This window comes from Tiliqua scincoides, chromosome 2 (genome assembly GCF_035046505.1).
Source record: "Tiliqua scincoides isolate rTilSci1 chromosome 2, rTilSci1.hap2, whole genome shotgun sequence".
Classification (NCBI taxonomy): Eukaryota; Metazoa; Chordata; class Lepidosauria; order Squamata; family Scincidae; genus Tiliqua; species Tiliqua scincoides.
In genome coordinates, this window is record NC_089822.1 from 109,679,212 (window position 1) to 109,701,472 (window position 22,261).

Here is a 22,261-nt window from a genome sequence, read left to right on the forward strand (position 1 = left end):
TTCTTCCGCCACACAAGGCCGCTGTCAACTTGCCACGCTCAAAATGGCGCCGGGGAAAAGGGCAGGGAAAGGCCCGGGAAAGGCCCCGCCCCCTTCCTATCTCCTAAACCGGAAGTCGTGTCGTGTCCTTCCGGTTTCTGGACAGTGGTCCCCCTTTGCACGAGGGCTCCCGCGGCTGTTGGTAAGAAGGGGACCGAAGGCGTGTTGGTTCTGTCCCAGAGGGGAGGGCGGCTGAGAAGCAGGGGCTGCCCCGTGCCCTGAGCTCGGTTGCGGGCGGGGGAGGCGGGCGGCCAGTCCCTGCGGGGTACTGAGTGGTTGCCCTTGTGTGGTCTGGGCCTGGAGCGCCCGGCTGCGTCCTCCGCCTTTTGGTCTCCATGAGTCTCATCTCAAGGCCAAGGGCTTGAAGCAAGGGGGTGTGTGTGAGAAAGAGTGGGGGGTGGGGGTGTGAGTGTATGATAGAGTGTGAGGGAGTGGGTGTATGTGAGTGGGGGGGTGTGAGAGAGGGAGTGGGTGTGTGAGGGGGAGAGTGTGGGTGTGGATTTGAGTGTATGACAGAGTGTGTGAGAGGGAGAGTGGGTATGTATGGGAGAGTGAGTGGGTGTGTGTGGGAGAAAGGGAGTGGGAGTGTGTGTGAGAAGGAGTGGATGTTTGTGTGAGAGAGAGATGCAGGCAGTTTCTTGTCTGGCTCCATAGGATCCTTTGCTGTTACCTCCACCCATGCCTATTTTCAGATTCCTCTCCTGTTTCATCACTCCCCCAACCAGTTTGTGTGGACTTCCTCTTTCCCCCCACCAGACACTGCTGGGCTGCACAAGACTCCAACCCCTTGATGTAAACCGGTTCAGGTCCAGTGCCCACCCCTGCATCTCAGGATCTGAGTCCTAGCAGCTCTGGCCACAGGATGTAGTCAGGCTTTGCCTGTTAGCTCCCACTCCTAAGTGAATCTGAAGTTTCAGGGTTTACTTATTTAATTTTATTTAAGAAATTTGTATCCTGTAGCAAATGCCCAAGGTGGCTAACAAAGCTTGATAATCATGTACAAAGTATCGCAACAGGTAAAAAAAAATAATCAAATAAGGTATTAAAACATAAAACATAAATTTTAACATTACATAGTGGAGCGCAACCAAAACAGAGCAAAAACTAACAATTATCATTGGGTCAATGGGGAACAAGTAAATCCTGCAAGATGGTCAAGTCACAGCGGTATTTCAGAGGCATAGAGGGCAAATATCCACTCAGCAGTCAAATGCCAGACAAACAGGTATGTTTCAAGCCCTTGCTGAAAAGCCATGAAAGACAGAGTAGTTCTCAATTCCCCTGAGTTTAAACCTGAAGTGGCAGTGTTTAACTTCTGGTAAAGGAGTTAAATCTTACAGTGGAGAGCCTGAAGCAAGGAGGTAACCTGTTAAACCTGCAGCCTCATTCCCACCTTACTCTAAATCACAGTGAAAAGGAGAAAAGATCTGCTTCTCCCCTGAATGCTTTGGCAAACTTGGAGTACTCAGTGGGGTGGGGGGATAGGTTTTCTCTCTTTTGCACTGGGGTTGAAGAAGGTGAGAAGTAATTGGGAGTCTTTTCTGAGCAGGAGGAGAGACTTCTGCTGTTGCCTTACATACTTGGAGATATTTATTTCTGTAATTTAAACCGCTTTATATATCATATATCAATCAAGATGGCTTACAGTTTTATGCTGCCTCTCTTCCAAGCCCTCTTTGGATTGTAGAGCATGTGGAAGGGGGATTGTAACGTTGTGGAAGTAGAACCAGTTGTTGGAAAGAAAGGGGCCATCCCCATTGATTAATTGCCCAGATAGATTGTGCCATTGTCTCTTAGGGTGCAATCCTAACCCCTTATGTCAGAGCTTTCCAGCACTGACATAAGGGCAATGCAGCTCTGAGGTAAGGGAACAAACATTACCTTACTTTGAGGAGGCCTCCATGAGTGACACCCAACTGCAGGATGCAGCACACATCCCATTGGCACAGCTATGCCAGTACTGGAAAGCACTGACATAAGGGATTAGGATTGCACCAGGAGTTGGTTAGCAGCTGAGCTGAAACAAATTTTGAATGTAAAACTCATGAGCATTTGGGTTTGATGTGTAGGGCCAGAACCATTGTGTTTGGGTGTGCAAAGTATGTTTGCTCTTGGTTTCAAGAGTTGGAAAAAATGTTAACCCACAAAATTACTGATGTGTATGCAATTATTATTTATATTGTTATTAAATTACCCAAAGATACCCTAGGTATTGTGCAATAAATAAGACGGGTATTAGTTTAGCTTATGTATTGTACACAGAGTGATTGACTTGCAGAGGTTCAAAAAGCTGGATAGGACAGAATTGACTTTGTGACTGAGAGAAGGATCTTCCACTTGTTTATTTGTTTTAGGCATTTACACCCTGACTTTTTGTTATAAAATCATGCCCATGTGCTCACTCCCAGACCACAGCTGTGCTATAATCAGAAAATGAAAATGCACTGGTTCTGCTGTATACCATGTGACCCGAGATCAGTAACTAGGTGTTGTGCTTTCTTCAACCACAGATGCAGCAGCTAATTAAGATGCAGATGTACAGCAAAGTCCACCCTCTGAGGACCAGAACACATGGTTGCTATGGGGATGCTACCTAGGGCCTCCCTGCGAAGAGTCATCCCTGTTTCAGCCAGAATATACAGAAGCATTTGCTCTGTGAATCTGCATCATTCTGTGGTGAATTGCCACTTGCAGAGCTTAGAGATTCACAATTTGTTGCTGAAAATCCATGGGATAGGTAGCTCTATTTATCATGGCTGGAACAGGATCCCTTTCCACACAGCAGCCTTTGTCAGCATCCCAGTAGTGTTTGTAATGAGTGTTTTCATTCAATTACACCTAAATATCACATGACCTATATGTCTTTCCTACTCAGCATTATGTCTGCGGTTCTGACAATTCCTGATGACCTGTATATTGTCAGACCCTTTTCATCATCAAAATGCATCACAAATGAACTGAGAAGGTGCATCTCAATTAAAAAAAATGAAAGCAAGAAAAAGTACTTCAGGATATAGATTATTTGTGCACCAGCCCTGTCCTGTAAGGTTGAGAAATCACATTTTAGGTATTTTCTTCAACTGTGACAAAAATCCTCAATTATATTTATTCTGTCCTGAAACTTGGATCATTAAAAAAATGGAGGGCAGGCTTTTAATTCAAAATTGGCCAAATAAAATAAAATATCTTCATTCCTTTCAACATGTTAAATTATCATGTTGAAAGGAATGAAGCTTTCCTTCATTAAAAAAGAAGGGAATTCTGTTTGCCCTTCTGTTGGTTTGTAGTCACATGGAGAGTTTTTCTAGTAACAACTTTTCACTTTCCCTCAGGAGCTACTGCTGCTTTTCCCTGTGGATCATGCTGCTTTTGCCTGTGCTGCTCTCCATACTTTCTGGCCTGGCTTCACCTGTGGAGGTGAAGCGACCCCGAGGCGTCTCCCTAACCAGTGAGTTCCTAGTGGGTGAAGTAAACCACATTGCTTGGTATTGCCTTCTGTGATGGACACAAATGTATACTTATTTTTCTGGTGCAAAGACTATAATTCCAGGAAGTTGGAGGTAACTCAGAATATGATTTGGAAATACAGGTGGTGCCTCTGTATCTTCAAGGGATTTGTTCCTGGGCCCTCAGCAGATACTGTAAATCACGGATAATTATATCCGTGTTTTTTGGAGCCCACCTGAGCTCGGAATACAGTCGGAGCTTTGCTCCAGTTGTGTCCTGAGCTATTCCATAGCCTGCAGAGGCTGCACACATCTGTCTGCGGCCTCTGAGGGCTTCAGAATGCCTCTTAGAGGGAGGAGAATGATTCAAATTTTATGCTGGCCATCATTTTCCATTCTGAGCACCAGACTTCTTCCAGTTCCAAAAATAGGACTCTGGAGTCTTATTTCCTGTCTTACAGCCACATTCATGCATACATTGTCAATAATTTTTTCTGTAGAAGATAGGCATGTTTCTTCTGGTAAGTACTGTATCTTTAGAACTGTGATCACCTTGGAAGCGTATTCTGATTCTCATTTCTTTCTGAACAAACTCAGTTCTTTCGGTATCAAATAATAGAGGAACCAACCTTCAATAATATGTCCAGATTCATGTCCCATTCTTTTTTTCCTGCCACACTATGTTTGTGAACCTTCCCAGCCAGTGCATTTCCTTACTACCCTCTTCTGCTAAAGAATTGGCTAGCTAGAATGTATGGTGAGAGGATGGACATGGTCATAGTCAGCTGAGGTGTGTTTGAAAGCTCAGATCAGTATTTGTCTTGGGCAAGCATGTATCTCACCCTGTTGAGAGGCCAGTCTAGTTTTTGAGCTGTCTGTCATAAAATGCTGAGATTTTATCTCTGTGCATCCCTAAAGGGTCTTTTGAGCCTCTTTTATATTACTTATGTCCAGATCTCCAAGAGCATGGAAGAGAGACTGAATGTGCATCTCACCACTGCACAGTTACATCTACGTTTATGGAGCAATTTAAGGGCAAGATGAATTCACCCTCTTGAGAAAGGCACTTTGATTGGAGCTCTCAGTAGGTGGTGCTACAAGTAGGCCCTCCATATCTGTGAATCAGGCTCAAAGCGGGTCCCCTGGACCCATGCTGAACCAGACTTGATCCAACCTGATCCCTCTGGAGGTGATTGAACCTGTACTCTGGCCACCCCTGGAGGGCTTTCTGAAGCCTGCAGAGGCTGTGCACATCTGCCCGCTACCTCTGGGGACTTCAGAATGGCCCTGGAGTGTGAAAAAAAACCTTGGAAGTGACGGTTTTTGCCCTTACAAGGCATTCTGGAGCCTGGGGAAGCCTGGAGGTCATGTTTTTTTTTTGCGCTCTGGCGCCATTCTGAAGCCTGCAGAGGCAATGGGCAGGCAACTTCAGAAAGTCCTCCAGAGGATTTAGCAGTGCCAACACATGGATTTCATTATCCATAGTTTTTGGTAACCACAGGGGGTCCTAGAACAGATCCCCCGTGGATACCAAAGCACTACCTGTATATTCTTTTTCTGAAAACTGTTAACAGCCAGAATACATCAAATACTTCTGAGTGACTTTGGGAGAATTCTAAATAACATATAGGCTTGTGAGAGGTCAGGCTTGTTTTATGAATAAATCCTGAATACTAAATGTTTGCACATTTTAGCAGCACTCAAAACAACCTTCTTTGGAAGATACATAAAGACTGAGTTACTGTTCACAACTGAAACATTCTTTCAGGAGGCACTAGCCATTTAGCTTCTTGAAGCTGTCTTTCTCACTCATTCCACCTGCATACGGTTGCTTCTTTCTCCTGGCTTTGGTTGCAGTTTTTGACATTTGAAAGCTACACCTTCTCAGTCCTGCCCCGCTTCACTGTGGATTGGGTGATGGGTGATGTCAATTATGATTATGGCTGTTAAGCTAGTGTGTGGGGAAAGAGGTAATAGCTGTGGTCTAATTAGCTTCAAATTTAAGGTTGTGACCTTGTCGTGTCCCCAAGCCACATATACAAGTTCATACCATAATACTGTGGTTGATATTGTTTTGTCACCTAAAGGATTGTTTATGCCTTGAATGTTGGCGGTACTCCTTGAATTCATTTCTAGATTGGACTGTTTGCACTTTAGTTCTTTCTTGTCTTTGAATCCAAGTTCTCTTTCTGAATCAAAGTTTTCTTCCCGTTGTTTTCAGACCATCATTTCTATGATGAATCAAAGCCATTCACTTGTCTGGACGGCTCTGCAACGATAGCCTTTGATAAAGTCAATGATGATTACTGTGACTGCAAAGATGGCTCAGATGAACCAGGTAAGTGAGGCTTGTCCTTCGGAGTCTGTCTTCCATGGCACACACCTTACTCTTGCTAAAAAAAATAGTGTGGCCATGCAATTAAATATTTACTAATAGGAGGCACCATAAGGTTAGCCATTTTCCCTGGCCTTGCTTCTCTCAACATGAGAGAGGAATGCACTCCAATTTTCTTATCCCCATTAATCCTCTTAGATGCTCAGCAGCGCAGTAGGTTTCCTTTCCCTAACCTCAGACATAACAGAATGCCCACAAATAAAAAGAATTGTTAGCAGGTGGAACTAGATCCGATCTTGTCCTTGAGTGACCTGTAAGGTGTCAGTGCCTTCATGGAATCTTCTCAGAACCTTGGTGGATCCTGACCAGCTCAGGACTGACTTGCAGTCCTAACTTGCATTGTATCTTGTGGCTGCATACATAACTCACAACAGAGAGCTTGTGTTGAAGACTGAAGTAGGTGAGAGATGGATTGGACTCAAACTAATGTCAGAGAATGAGGCAGAAAAGCTGAGTGTAAGAGTTGTTAATAGAAGATGATGATGATGGCATTAATTTTTGGAGTTCTGGTATCTCCTAATTTCCTTGTGATTTAGACTGTGAGGCTTTGTGGAAATGATTCATGTCTGGATATTGTAGAAAGGATTGAGAATAACTGCAGGCTTTTGTGCAGGCCGCTATGCCATATCTCCTAACAGAGTGATTTTGGATTATACTTTTTGTTACTGCGAGATCACAAAATAATTAGGTCTCCACATTTTCTATTTGTTGGATTTGGAATTTATCTGGCATTTCTTGCCTTAATTTCATGATCATAGATCGTTTTAAAGTATAAATTGATAGGACAAAACAGTTGGCAACCTTCAGTTGGCAACCTTCTGTCTCGAAAGACTATGGTATCGCGCTCTGAAAGGTGGTTCTGGAACAGCGTCTAGTGTGGCTGAAAAGGCCAATTCGGGAGTGACAATCCCTTCCACACTGGGAGCAAGTGCAGTCTGTCCCTGGTCTGTCTCCCTGGCTATGGGCCTTCCTTCTTTGCCTCTTAGCCTCAGACTGTTGGCCAAGTGTCTCTTCAAACTGGGAAAGGCCATGCTGCACAGCCTGCCTCCAAGCGGACCGCTCAGATACCAGGGTTTCCCACTTGTTGAGGTCCACTCCTGAGGCCTTCAGATCCGTCTTGCAGATGTCCTTGTATCGCAGCTGTGGTCTACCTGTAGGGCGCTTTCCTTGCACGAGTTCTCCATAGAGGAGATCCTTTGGGATCTGGCCATCATCCATTCTCACGACATGACCGAGCCAACGCAGGCGTCTGTTTCAGCAGTGCATACATGCTAGGGATTCCAGCGCGTTCCAGGACTGTGTTGTTTGGAACTTTGTCCTGCCAGGTGATGCTGAGAATGTGTACATTCAGTTTCCTCTCCTGTTGTGAGTGAAGAGTCCATGACTCGCTGCAGTACAGAAGTGTACTCAGGACGCAAGCTCTGTAGACCTGGATCTTGGTATGTTCCGTCAGCTTCTTGTTGGACCAGACTCTCTTTCTGCAGGAGACTCTCTTTCTCTGCAGGAGAAATGCTGCAGACTCTTTCTCTGCAGGAGAAATGCAGGGAACAACGACAGCCACTCTTTATAGCCTTCATAGATCTCACGAAGGCATTCGACCTGGTCAGCAGGGATGGCCTCTTCAAGATTCTCCCCAAGATTGGATGTCCACCCAGGCTCCTCGGCATCATCAGATCCTTCCACAAGGACATGAAGGGCACTGTTGTCTTCGATGGCTCCACATCAGAGCCCTTTGACATCCGAAGCGGCGTGAAGCAGGGCTGTGTTCTTGCACCAACCTTGTTTGGGATTTTCTTCGCTGTTCTGCTGAAGCATGCCTTTGGAACTGCAACAGAAGGCATCTATCTCCGGACCAGATCAGACGGAAAGCTCTTCAACCTCTCCAGACTGAGAGCAAAGTCCAAAGTCCAGCTGAAATGTCAGCGTGACTTCCTCTTTGCTGACGATGCAGCTGTCACTACCCACTCTGCCAAAGATCTCCAGCAGCTCATGGATCGTTTTAGCAAGGCCTGCCAAGATTTTGGACTGACGATCAGCCTGAAGAAAACACAGGTCATGGTTCAGGATGTGGACTCACCTCCCTGCATTACAATCTCTGCACATGAACTGGAGGTTGTCCATGACTTTGTGTACCTTGGCTCAACGATCTCCGACATTCTTTCTCTCGATACCGAGCTAAACAAACGCATCGGTAAAGCAGCTACCACGTTTTCCAGACTTACAAAGAGGACAAAACAGGAGGGCGGTATAAGCACTGGAAATTGTATAGGTGTATGTTTCTTGCAGTTGTAGGGAAGAGGGTGGGGCTTGCAGTTATTATCATGTGAGTTGTCTTTGCTGAGCACAGATCCCAAACCTTTCCCACAGTTCTTGTTCCTTACCCCTATACCAGTCATCCCTTATCAATTCATGATGCTAAAACAAAAGGAAACCAGTAATGCAGTGCAAACAAATTAAATCTCTTGCTAGTTTGTCAAATTTATTCCAATTACAGAATTTAACTTTTCTGGAATCGTGCGTGTGGCAGGGAGGATTGAATCTGGTTCTGTAGACAGTTGCAAGTGTCCTGTGTACAGGAGGGTGGGGAACTTCATCCCATTTTGGGATGTTTCCTCTTCCCTCACTAGGTAGATTTGATGCATGTACCCAGAGTTCTCTTATTTGTCTGTCCAGGGACTGCTGCATGCCCCAATGGTCGCTTCCACTGCTCCAATGCCGGTTACCGTCCTCAATACATTCCCTCCTCCCGAATCAATGATGGAATTTGTGGTAAGCTTTATTAGTTCATGGCAATGAGGTTCTCTAGGCAGCTAAGCCCAACTGGCTGGATGCTAATGACTCTCCTTGTCTTTTCCCTTTCAGACTGCTGCGATGCCACAGATGAGTACAACAGTGGCATTGTGTGCGAAAACACCTGCAAGTAAGGCTCAGTCTACAGCTTTTCAGGAAAGCCTTTTCTCTGTTTAGAGCAAGAACAAAGGCACACCTAGACTGGAATTGGGCTAGTTTAGAAAAGGATCCAGGATGGTGTAGAGTCGGCACCAGACAACAACTCCCTCAGGCAGTGATTTTCACCCTTTTTTCATTTTTGCAGCACGCTGACAGTGTGCTAAAATTATCAAGGCACACCATAAGTTTTTGGACAATTGACAGGGCACGCCATGCTGCCAGAAGGGACCTCACACACCCCAAATAGCCCTACTGCCCATAGCGCCTCTGTCCCCAGAAACCTCTGTAACACCAAGGTTTTTCAGGAGACAAACCGATGTGGAAAGGGTTCCCTGGAGGTTGAACTATGAAAGCCACTGACTTTACAGTAACAATCCAGCCCAGTTTTGTTTTTTAAAGTACTGTCTGTTGCACATATTTGCAAAGGGGAAACTTTAACATGTGATGGTATAAACTTGTGAAGAAGTCCTAAATTCTAGGCAAGCTATCTGTTTGTGTATATGCTAATGCAACGCTATTCATAGTGGTGATCCATTGTCTGCCAGTCAATGAACTATCGGCTACTGGTCTGTGGTGAATTTCCAGGGAAAAAAATAAACAATAGTAATAACATGGCACAGATATGGTACCAGCCTCTGACACATTGGGGGCAAATTGCTAGTGACATCAGATCATTGGAGAAGCACTGCACTAATATCTATAGGAGAAATAATCCCTTACTTGCATTTCTGTCATGGTGAGGATACTTCCACTTTGGCAGAGGCAGAAATGGACGTTGGAAGTCAATGCTTTTCAAGAATCCTCCTGTCCTTCCAAGAATCCTCTTTTCCATTGTCTGGTTATAGTTGAAATGGGCCCCCAAATCTGTAGATAAAGAGGTTTTGGAATGTTCTAGGCTGTCAGAGTTGCACCTTTGCAGATGTTAAGTTTCGTTTGCAATCCCATTCTAAAGAACTAAGCCTAGAGGCATTTGGTCATGGTACTGCATCTGTCTCATCTTTGGAAGCTTTGCCTTGTAAAGAGACTTCTAGTCATTGTTGTGAAGATCAGTTTTAAAATTGTTTAAGGTGTCTTTCCCAAAACGAACGTAGATTTTTGTCTTGCAGTGAATGTTGAGATAATCAGTCTTGCATTGCTTCTTTTACACTCCTCCAGGTCTCCCAATAATGTTTGTTCATGGCTTACCGATAGCTCTTGCTGTGCTTCCGCACCATCCTGCACATTTTATATATATGGAGCTATTCCAGTGGTTCCTAACTTTTTAGTGCCAGAACCCACTTTTAAAAATGGCAGTCTATCAGGACCCACCCAGCTTTGTGAGACTTAAAAAAAAAAAGTTTCACCTTACCAACTGCTCAAGCCTCTCTTTTTGTCATTTTTAATATGGTGGTGGAGGCACTTTCTGGAGTGTTTGTTGATCTCCACGCTCATCAGATCAGAAACATTCTGGTGGCATTGTATTTCTCTGTACTTGACCTTTAATAGGAGCCAAGACACACTTGCCTACTCATGACTAAATGCATACCTGCGCTCTGTTTGAGTTTCCATAAGGCTCAATACATTTTCCTGGTCAGCTTGGGGGGGGGGGGCACTTCCTTCTCCAGTGGTTTTTGGGCCTGATTCATTGGAGTGGGATCATTCTAGTCACATTGTGTTCCTCTTGGCCTGCCCTTCAAAGTGGACTGAGGCACATTTACCTGTTCACAAGTAAGCATACACATGAGGCTCAGTGTCGCTTTCCATAGGGTTCAATACATTTTCTTGGTTGGCATCAACTTACCAATTTCAGTTTCACGACCCACCAATAGTCAGGTCATGATCCAGTGGTGGGTTTCAAACCATAGTTTGGGAAAGAATGAGCTATTCTGAATGATTTGCATTATATTTTTAATTTGAGAGTTTGTGTGGCCCAAGGTAGTCCTTTTTTCAGAGTGGTATTATCTGAGTTGTGGCCTTCGTCAGTTCTGCCGCATACTGGTGCCTGGAGCCACAGTCTCTTCCGGGATCTCTTTCTGTGTACTGGTTGAAGCTGTGTTTGGAAGCTACCTTTTGGGCTAAATTCTGGTTGTCTTTTTTCACATTGCCCCTGTGTAGAGAGATGGGCCGAAAGGAGCGGGAGGCACTAAAGCAGATGGCTGAAGTGGCCAGAGAAGGCTTTGAACTCAAGAAGGCTCTAATGGAAGAAGCAAGTAAGAGAAAGGAAGAAAAACAGGTGAGGAGCCTGGGGCAGGGAGCAGATGGAGCTTGCTGGTAGAGAAACCATGTCTTTTGCAGTTTTCTTTTGCAGGTGTACTTCTGAGGCACCTGAGGAAGCCAGCATATGGCCACTATTCAAGCAGACATGAAGGCTGGGGTTTGGGGTGCCTACAAACGTATTAATTTTTCTCTTAGAAAAAGTTAGCAGAGCTACAGGAGGGAAAGAAGTCTGTGGAAGAGCAAGTGGAAAGTCTGCGATCACTGAAGGAAGCTGCTGAGAAGCCTGAAAAGGAAGCCAAGGAAGTGCACCAGAAAGCCTGGGAAGGTATGTTGGGAAGGTTTGGGGTGGGGGAATAAGGATTTCATGATGTTGAGAGTTTGTGTTGCTAACCAACAGCCATCCTCTCAAAGAACTGAGTCCAGACATGGTAGTCTTTGAGTGAGAATCAAGAAAGATAGGTCACTTAAGGTTTAGGAATGAAGATGACACAGGGGGTGGTAGACCTGCAATTTGTGACTCTTATGTTGGGACAGGCATACTGCCTATTCATCAGAACAGGAGGAGTCCTTGTATAACCTTGGACAGATATAATCTCCATCTCTCTCCTACCCTTTCTCCCCTTCTGGGATGGGTGGGTGGGTTTACAAGCATTTTTCACTGCCTCCCTCACCTGCCCCCCCTTTTCTTGTGATTTTTTTTGGAAGTGAGAGGTCTGGTAAATAATGAAAGGTGTAATTTTCCTGAACCAGGTTTATATGTGGTAAAAGGAACCATCATGCTAACTCTCTCCCCCTTCCATGCCCCAAAGAGCTAAATGTTTCTGAAGTCATGGTAAATTTCAAGTGGTTTTGTTAGCAGACAGTGTAATGGTGGCTTGTTGGGAAGCAGGCTTGTCTCATGCATGCCTGTGGGGCTGCTCCCAACTGCTTTGCTCCCTGCAGGGCCTTCCCTCCATGGTCTGTGATTCTCACAGCTGGGGTAAGGCTGTGTTAGTAGAGTTGTAGAAAAATACCCATTCACAACAGAATTGAGTTACATGAAGTGCTTTACTTACATATTTACTTACATATACATAAAATGTTTTATACACATCCCCTCAGGGGCTTGGGTGGGTGGGGACTAGGGAATCAGGGGTGGGCTAATCAGGTAGGGTAGTTGTTTGGACGTAAGGTGAGTTGGGTTCATTGGGGGTGACTTTAGATTTGTTAAGCCATGTTGGGACTATGTGTTGGGGTGATGGGAGGGGTGCAAGCACAGCCGCTATTAAAAGGGTTATGGGCCAGGGGAGATATAGTAGTGGAGGTCAGGCAGGCTGTTGCAGGAGATAGGCAGACTGTTTCTCTTTTTGGCCTTCCTCCAGCCTGTTAACCTGACTCTGGCAGCAGCCCCATCAGCCTGAAGCTGCTGTTGCTAAATGTCATGTCAGTAAATATTAAGACCAGCCTTATCCAAGATCTGATCCTGGTTGAGGGTGCTGATTTGGCATGTAACATGGAAACATGGCATGTATCACAGAAACCTGGCTAGAAGATGGGGATGGAGTTTCCCCTCTTCAAGTTATGCCCACCAGGCTTCTGTGTGCTCCAGCAGCCGTGGCTGTAGCTACAGGGAGGAGTAGTCACGCAAGTCCTTCTGCCAGGTAGCCTATCCAGCAATGTGCCAGGTTTGAATGCCTGGGTGTAGCATTAAGTAGGCATGGCAGGACAGGTCCACCTTGTTGTCCAGCAGAATCCCTTCCTGAACTGTCTGATGTGATCTTGGTGATTTATTTTTTTTAAAGCCTTTATCGGCAGTAGTGTTGGGATGACCTCCATTCGTTGTGCCAGGAATTTCAACATCCATGCCGAAGCCCATAGTATAGGTACAGCTCAGGAATTCATGGCCGCTATGGTGTGACCATGGACCTAACCCAGTGAATTGTGGCCCCCACACATGTGGCTGTGCATATTTTGGACCTGATTTTCATTGTGGGGCAGGGAGATGTTGATCACGCCCAGATCACTGTCACACCTCTATCACTTCCTGGTAGGCAGGGTATAGGGTAAGCAAAGGGCCTGATTGTGTGGTCTGCCCCGGAAGGCTGATCAACCCTATGAATTTCCTTAGGGCTTTGGGGAATTTTCCTGACCCAGTGTCTCATCTGCTGCTTTGATCAACCTCTGGAATGAGGAAATGGCCAATGGCCAGTAGATCAGATTGCTCCTGTGCTACCTCTATAATGCCATAGAGCCAGGGCAGCTCCTTGGTTTACTGAGGAGCTGCAGGCAATGAAACAACTTGTTAGATGGCTAAGAAATGGTGGAGGAATACTCAAATCCAACTGAACATGGCCTTGAACTCCTTGTAAAGCCTACTCTGTGGCGATGATGGAAGAGAAAAAGGCTTACTTCTCTACCATCATCGCATCTGCCACTATGTTGTTTAGCTGAGCTGTTTGTAGTGAGGGGTTTAAAACATCTATTCTCACATGGTGGTTGGGAGGATTGCTGTGTTGCACACTCTGGTGATTTTATGAGGCATTTTGTTGATAAAAATCACTCATATTCATCAAGACTTACTCGTGTTAACAGTCTGTGTTAATGTCCCTCAGGCCTTCACCCAGCCTGTGTTATAGATTCTTTTAGGTTATATAACCTGAGGATGTGGTCGGAGATATCTGGGGTGTGAGGCCATCCACCTGCCCTTATGACCCATGCCAGGCAAAAGCCCATTTGAAACTCAAATGTGTGTGTTTTATATCTATGAAACTTAATAAGTTGAACATGTGGAATGTAAATTGGATCTTAAAGATTGTCTGTCTGAGGATCCTAGCCCCTTACACACATTCTGCTTCCTGTTGTCTTCTGGGAAGCAAGCTCTTAGAACAGGATTTTGGGGTCTACGCGGAAATTAAAAGTGATTGCATGGAGCAGCAGACTTGGCAGGCTGTTCAGTTTTTTATATAAAAGGAAGCTTCATATCTGTCTACTTTGCAACAGAACTGAAAGCAGTTGAACAAGCGAAAAGGGACCAAGCCAAAGCTGCAGAGGCCTTTCAGGAGCTGGATGACGATGCAGATGGAGTGTGAGTCTTTTGAGTCAGTAGCCAGATATTGTTTCAGTGCCTGTGGTTGAAACCTATAGCAGGATAGTTGGTGATCCAGCTACAGATTCCTTTTTGTTCTGGTGTCAGATACTAACTAGAACATATTTGGTGCTTTTCCAATGACTGTGTTGGCTCAGGTGGCAGTAATGTAGATCTGATCAGTGCATGATTTCCAGCACTATCTAAATGGGAACAAAGCCCCTCCTGGGGATGTGTTTTGCCTTGCTTTACAATACTCTGTACAAAAGGCATCCCCATGCCTGGCAAGCTGTTGGATGATATTGAGGGCTAGAAACTTCTTTTCTAGCATTTCCTAGACAAATGCTGGGAATCTTAAGAACCAAAAATGCATTTGATATAGCAGTACCTGTGGGTTACTGTACAGCTACAAAAGTCTTGGTTAGCACCCTAACTAACTGTTTGTTCTATGTTTTTAGGGTGTCTGTTGCTGAGCTTCAAACACACAGTGAGCTGGATGTAGATGGTGATGGAATTCTCTCAGAAGCTGAAGCTAAGGTATGACTGGGCATATGACCCAGGTGTGAAAAGGGGCTGTCCTAATGCGAGCAGTAGTGGCTTTTGGTAGTTATCATTGGCTCTTTTCAGGAGATCTTTTCTTTTCAAGTGCTTTGTATGATTTGGAGTTCTCCCTACCCTTTCCTCTAAACAGACAAATAGCCATCACCTGATATTTGGAGGGAAGCAGCAAAGTTATGAATAAAAGCAGGGTTTATTGCCAGGCTATTTACTGCTGCCTCTAGAAACTTAGAGCTTGTACAGGGGTCAGGGAAGGGAGTGGGTAGAAGTGTCTTCTGGTGTCCTGAAGAATTCCATCCTGGTTGATGCATCTTCTCCAGACTGTCCCAGCATGCCTTGGCCTGCACACATAGTAGCGCTTTTTCTGGAACTTATTACACTTGCCAGTTGCTGTGGACCTTTCCCAGATAGTGCTTGAACTCTTGTACTGGCGAGCCTGTTCAGCTGTAAGAGCTCTGGTGAAAGCATACATGAAAGTGTCATATAAACTACAATTGGTGAGTGTTGTTCTCATTTTACAATATTTTTTTGGAGCTGTTGTAAGCCTTTGAAACATTGTGATATGAAGTCTTAAACTGAAGTTCATAGCCTATGATATCTTCACACACCCCAAATTAGACCCATTGATGTCTAATTTGCCATACTTGTGGCTGAGTTATGAAGCTGTGTTCAGTAATTTTTGTGGAAGCTCAGGGTCCTACTGGTTACCATCACTGGAGTTGGAAACAAGGCTAGTGATCTTCTGCTTGGGAATGTTGCTTCATTTTCTATTGCTTGGAAGTTGTCTTCAGGCATTTGCTGCAGAGGTTGCTGTTTGTGGCATGCTGCAGTGTGGATTCACTGGATTAGTTGCTGGGAAGAAGAGTCTGCCTTGCAGCTGTAGAGGGTTGTCTTGGCTGGGAAGCTCCAATAAAACTTTTTGACTTCCAGACCTCTCCAACCATGGTAGTTACAGTGTGAAAACTCACTCCCTGTTGAAACATAGCCTTGGCCATCAAGAAAACCTACTTAGAGGATTCTTTTGAGCTTTCTGTAACGATTTGGAGTGATTCCACCAAAAAAAATGTTCCTAGTTGTGGTTGGCCACTAATTGAATGATTGGACTTCACTTGGGGCAGATTGACTCTTCTTTATATGGCCCTCAATCTTTCTCCTTTGCAGAATAACTTTTGATTTATCATAACCACACAAAGGGTTGAGGTTCAGATTTTGGTTTGTTAATTCATGGGAACAGGCCTTGTTTGATTTTAAGAACAGATGGCCCCAAGTCATCTTTGATTGGAGAGTGGTGATCTTTGCCCATAGTGTCCACAAGATGGCAGTAATGTTGCATCTGCTCTACTGCAGAGTGTCTTTGCAGACCCCTGTTTGCTGGCTGCTGGACTGGAGTAGAGGAACTGCAGGTCACTCCCATTCCATTCTAGCTCAGTTCTGTATAGTTACACAGTTCCAAGCAATTAACCCTTTCATTTTCCCCTAATGAAACTGATTCTCAGTAGATTGAGGACAAGAGAATACTGTTATATGGCACATAGTTAACTTATGGAATTTGTTGTCTCAACATGTGGCGATGATGGCCACTAGTTAAGATGTTTTAAAGGGAGATTGCAGAACACCTGCCTGTCCTTGGCAAGAGGCTGCTGATGGTTGTTCCTCTTTTCCTTAGTTTGCTGTCTTTGCTGTTTAGCTATTAATAGTATTTAGGACAAGAGTAGAACAAAATGGCTTCTGATTCCTGTTGTGCCAACTAGAGTACATGTTTTTCAGTACCATAAATGCCTTAATTTGCCACATTTCTGAAATTCAACAGAAACATGACAAGTTTGCAGTTATACCACTCTTTTGGACTTCCTGGAAACATCTGGCTAGACGTTATGGGAAACAGTAACTTGACTATATGAACCCTTGGTCTGACGTTGCCATCAATGATCTTGTGTAGTCCGCTTAGCTTGAGAGGGATACCTCTGTATTGTGTGACCAAAGTCTATTCCTGCTGTGGAGTGGAGAGCAGGGAAGAAGCTTGCTTAATGGATACATTATATCAGTGCTTAATTTGAATTACGGTTCACTGTTGGAACATGTGAAATACTAATTCATAAGAGTGCTTTGGTGCATGTCCAGAGTAAATTTCCATCCTTCACAATTTCTGGAGCTAAGGGCCAGTTCTTGTACTTGCATCTTGGCAATCAAACTGTGTGTTTTACTGACATTTGTTTTTACATCACTTTCTTCTTTTAAATGAAAAATGCCTTAAAATGGCTATTTGGAGGCAAATTCCTATTTGGAGCGGATTTCAGTGAGATTATGGATTCCGTAGCCCAGTTTTCTGAAACATATATGAACTGATGACCTTCTAAAAATACATGGGGAACAAGAAGCCAGTCATGGAAGCAAACCTGCTTTCTCTTTCAGACCTTGCTGGGCAACTCCTTGCAGGCAGACGTGGCCAGTTTCCAGGATGCAGTATGGGCGTTGATCAAGGAGAAGTACAAAGCAGAGGTTAGTGTGCCAGGCTTATTTTCCTCTATCACAGTTCCAAGCAGTTCAGATGATCCCACCCAAGGCAATTCTTAAGGTCTTCTGAGTGCCTGCCCTTAATTCATCCAGTAGTTGGAACTACAGTAATTTGAGAAGGGCTCTCATTAGGAGAAGAAATTGCATTTTTCTTATATGTGCACCTGCCCAGTTCTGTTGCGTTAGGGGAGTTGTAGAGACTGATGTAACCCTTTATCATTTCATGTCCCTGGGCAGTGAGTAGTTTGGGGAGGGGGGGTGTTGTTGTGCTGAAGCTTGTACTTCCTCCCTTCTCCACCTGAATGAGCAGTTGTATCCATTCCTCTTGCATCAGCAGATGTTGGCTTCAACATTGAACTTGCACTCTAACCTAGAAAGATTTTTGCCAAAATCCTGTGTCCTTGGTCATCCAGGAAATGGTAGTGTTGAGGTGGAATTTGTTGCTTGACTGTCTTTCAGTGTGTTACAAAGTGGTTTTATTTAGTAGATTTGTATTCTACTTTTAAGGGATATCTGAAAGCAGCACGTGGCTTACCTAAAATGGGACCTGTCACCTTGCATTTTGATAGTTCAGCTGAAACTGGACATCCTCTGATCTCTTTGCCTGATCTCTTTGCCTGATCTCTTTGTCCTTTTCTGAGTTTCCCCTCAGTCTTTGAACCTGTAGTGGTCAGGGATTGACCACTATGGGTCTGGGTCTGACTGGGGTGTGTGTGTGGTGGGTTTTTTGTGTTATGGTGATCTTTGGTTGGGCAGTTTGGAGCTTTTCCAGGGCAGATGGTAGCCCTGACTATGGCAAAGGAAGAGTTACAAGCCTACCCTCTCTCACTGGGTTCATCTGGAAGGAATCCCCTCCCCAAAGAGATAGTAGCTGCAGCTAAACATCTTAATGATTTTAGACACATGCCTTCTTCATAAATACAATCATCACTGTATTACATGGGTATGTGTAGTTATGCTCACTGTATCATGTTATCTATATTTAAGAATATCTGTTATCCTTTTGCATTCTGTGTAAGAGAAATAGCTAGGGCAGTGGTTCTCACACATTTAGCACCGGGACCCACTTTTTAGAATGAGAATCTAACAGGACCCACTGGAAGTGCTGTCATGACCAAAAGTTACATCATCAAGCAAGAAAATTTTTTTAACAATCCTAGGCTGCAATCCTACCCACATTTAGCAGGAGTAAGTCCCATTTACTAGCATTGTTAAAAGAATATACATTGTAGCTTGTTAAAAGTACAGGTCTGTAACATCTCCCCTAATGCAGTCACATCCCATGGCAGCATCAAGTCTAATATATTAAAAATAAAATATTGAAATGAGTGGGGACCCACCTGAAACTGGCTCGCGACCCACCTAGTGGGTCCCGACCCACAGTTTGAGAATCACTGAGCTAGTGCTTTGTAAAGAGATGCCATCAACCACTGCTCATGTATTTCTTTGTCCGTCGCCTGCTGTATGTTTTTGTCTGATTCAAAAGAAGAGGTGGAGTAGAAGTAGTTTGAGCTGGTGAGTTGATTGATGCTGCCTGCAGCTCTAATAAAGACTGATAATTTTGGCAGAAAGCAGGTTTCTGAGAATCACAACATTTTAGCAGGCATTTTTCTTAGGCTTCCTCCTACTGTTGGGACGGGAAAGGCCCTCTTACACATTACAAAACCTTCTATGAAGACTCGGCAGAAAGATTTCTGCTTTTTCTGATCCAGATATTCCTGAACTGACATCTGTAATATTCATTCTCCCTGTCCTTCAAAATTATTAAAGCAGCAGAGTTGGGTTTGCTAACAAAGGGCAGCCATTTGGCATGGTTTGAGTGAAAGTCTTTTCTCTTCAGAGTTTGGCTGATACACAGCCTTTACCGACAATCCCAGTGGAGGAGGAGCCAGACACTCAGCCTGATTCCCATGTGGACCAGCTACCTCCTGATGAGGACTATGATGAGGAGGAGGATGAAGAGGATGACACTGATGAAGACAGCATTGATGAGGAGGTAAAGTACCAAACTGAACAGTAATTCACAAGGGATATTGTGAGTAGGATTATTTGTCATTCTCTTCCCATCTCCCAAGTTAAATTCTTCATGCAGAGTTGTGCACAACAATCCAACTGCACAGCTATGAGGACTAGAAACTTTGTTTTTAAAATGGGAAAAAATGAAATGTCATCCTCTTCCCATCTCCGAACTTCAGAGTTGGGAGAGTTTAAGAGTTGAAGTTTTGACATTCCTTACAGTATTCTGCATATGTAGGATCCTAGAAGATGAACACACTGTTTCACACCCATTTGGATGAGAACTGGGTAAAGTTGGAGTTGCCCTCTTTTTAATAGGAATATAATGGTAGGACCTGTATCTTCTGTACGAGACAGATCATTTTTAGCAGGAAGGAGGATTGAATTCACTGCTTTCACATTTGGAGTTTTGCCTATGTTCTCTTCCTTTCTGAATCTGTTTATGTGATTGTACTTTTGTTAAACATTTAAGGTTCATGGGCCTATTAATTCAGCTGGATAGCAATTTGCTGCTCTGAGCCCTTGGAGGAGGGTGGGATAATATTAAATCCCAGTTAACTTATGTCTCCGCACCTCATATATTGTACAAGAAGCAGCTAACTACTAGTCCCTTAGTTCTACTAAAAGGAAAACTGATCATGTAGGTCATTTCCAATTAATATTAGGAGCTTGATAAGATCTGGGTGGACCCTTGAAACATGGTTTGTGTTTGCCTCTTTACCTCTTGTTGCACATGTCTCAGTGTCCCCTGTTCATAACAAAATATCCACACTGGTCTATCACGTGAACATCCCCCACCTCTCAGTCTTTCACACAGAGCATAATTAAAGTATACTTTTGCTTCCTTTCTCTTGCATAGCATCTCCCACTCATAAATGCAAGATCCTCCATTCCTGCCAAAACACTTGGAGCAGGAGCTGGATTGGACAGTATAGGGAACACAATTGGCTACTAAACTGCTGAGGGATTAGTGTTTTAAATGCTGGTATCCCATCTTTTTCTCTTTCCTATGGTGGTTGTCCATGTGGAACTGGCAGTATTTAAACATGCTTCCTACTAGTGTTAATCCAAACATGTTTACTTATTTGGAGTTGGCCCTTATATTACATTGGAAGCGAGTTGGGTGCTATCCCTAAGCTTACCCTGCTCTTCCTGCCCTTCAGACCCAAATAAAGCTGTTCTTTACTCTTGGTCACCTGGTATCTGTAAATGCCATCTATTATCACTGCTTGAAGGTTTCTCCCAATATTCTGTCTTTCCCTCTCTTGCATGTAGGTTGAGTTTTAAGCTAAAAGCTGCACTGGCAACTTGCTGCTTTGATGTCTCTGCAGGTTCTCCCTCCAAAGCCAGCATCTGATGACAAGTCAGTGGAGGATGAATTGGATAAGATGCCGCCTTACGATGAAGCTACACAAGCTCTGATTGATGGTAGGCTATTCTGCTGAAACAAGTGCTTTAAGATGATACTTTTTAGTAAACTAAGGCCTGTGCACAGACTGGGGGGTAGAAAAGAGGCAACCATTTCAGCTGAAGGAATGGTGGTCGTGAGGGGGCAGGTTGATGTGGTTCTCTGTTCCTCATCTGTAAAATGGGAGTTGCATTTGCCCCCTTTGCAGGGTTACTGTGAAAGTGACATATAACCTGGAAAAGTGCATTGTATTCAGCAGCTATAGAAAACATAGCATTGAAGTTGCCCAAGGATCCACCTGGAATCTAGAAAAGAGGCGTCTGAGGGGGGGAAATGATTGAGACATACAAAATTATGCAGGGGATGGACAGAGTGGATAGAGAGATGCTCTTTACACTCTCGCATAACACCAGAACCAGGGGACATCCACTAAAATTGAGTGTTGGGAAAGTTAGAACAGACAAAAGAAAATATTTCTTTACTCAGCGTGTGGTTGGTCTGTGGAACTCCTTGCCACAGGATGTGGTGATGGCATCTGGCCTGGACACCTTTAAATGGGATTGGACAAGTTTCTGGAGGAAAAATCCATTACAAGCCATGATGTGTATGTGCAACCTCCTGATTTTAGAAATGACTCTCCCTTGCATCTGGCATTCTGACATAGCCCACCAGGATGAGGTCTCTTGTTATCTGGTGTGCTCCCTGAGCCATTTGGTGGCCGCTGTGAGATACAGGAAACTGGACTAGATGGGCCTATGGCCTGGTCCAGTGGGGCTGTTCTTATGTTCTTAATCTGCCTTTGAATGGAACTGGGAAAAGAGAGTGAGCAAATAATTGCAAGTGTTTTCAAATAGCTAGGTCTGAACTCTCTTATGGAGAGTTCCAGGAGAGAAAGAGTGACTAAGCACATTACTTCTAAAACAAAGTATTAGTACATGCAAATCAATGGTTGTCATGGCTGCTTTTTTGAGGGTATCCTGCCTGATATGGGAACTAACATGCATGATTTCTTGAAAGCTCTGTGCCAGAGGGCTGTGGAACACTTCTATTATTATTATTATTATTATTATTATTATTATTATTATTATTATTATTATTATTATTATTATTAACAGTATTTATATACCGCTTTTCAACTAAAAGTTCACAAAGCGGTTTACAGAGAAAAATCAAATAACTAAATGGCTCCCTGTCCCAAAAGGGCTCACAATCTAAAAAGATGCAAATGAATACCAGCAGACAGCCACTAGAACAGACAGTGCTGGGGGGAGGTGGGCCAGTTACTCTCCCCCTGCTAAAAAAAGGAGCACCCACTTGAAAAAGTGCCTCTTACCCAATTAGCAGGGGTTAGAGGTAAAAGTGCCTCTTACCCAATTAGCCAGGTAACCACTTCTATCCTGTGATATGGTTACCTGGCTCCCTCTTGAGCCATAAGGTAGACTGGTACCTGGCCAGCTCTGCAGATATTTCTTCATATCTGCAGCTGGCAGTCTATTTTGGTCTTTCCCTTGGGTGCAGGGCCAGCAGCCCACTTAAGCTGTTTGCAGCCAAGTATCTTGGAAGCCCCAGTGCTGATGCCTGTTCCCCACCCCACAGGTTTGGAGCCAGTCAGCTACAGAAGGCTGGATGGACCCCCTTTCCCCCCCCCACTTTTTTTTTTTTTTTGCTGGAATTGC

The 22,261-nt window shown here is 44.3% G+C and overlaps 1 protein-coding gene across 1 annotated transcript in view; it reads left to right on the forward strand.

Annotated features, from left to right (window-relative positions):
* Positions 1–128: 128 nt before the first annotated feature.
* The window catches only part of PRKCSH (PRKCSH beta subunit of glucosidase II), a 47,586-nt gene continuing 25,453 nt past the window's right edge, over positions 129–22,261 (forward strand). The window contains exons 1-12 of the mRNA XM_066614015.1: positions 129–181; positions 3,372–3,487; positions 5,707–5,823; positions 8,554–8,649; positions 8,743–8,800; positions 10,924–11,041; positions 11,221–11,350; positions 14,005–14,089; positions 14,548–14,626; positions 17,060–17,146; positions 19,002–19,157; positions 20,509–20,605. Of these exons, the coding sequence (XP_066470112.1) occupies positions 3,400–3,487; positions 5,707–5,823; positions 8,554–8,649; positions 8,743–8,800; positions 10,924–11,041; positions 11,221–11,350; positions 14,005–14,089; positions 14,548–14,626; positions 17,060–17,146; positions 19,002–19,157; positions 20,509–20,605 (1,111 nt within the window). The 5' untranslated portion in view covers positions 129–181; positions 3,372–3,399. The remainder of the gene's footprint in view (positions 182–3,371; positions 3,488–5,706; positions 5,824–8,553; positions 8,650–8,742; positions 8,801–10,923; positions 11,042–11,220; positions 11,351–14,004; positions 14,090–14,547; positions 14,627–17,059; positions 17,147–19,001; positions 19,158–20,508; positions 20,606–22,261) is intronic.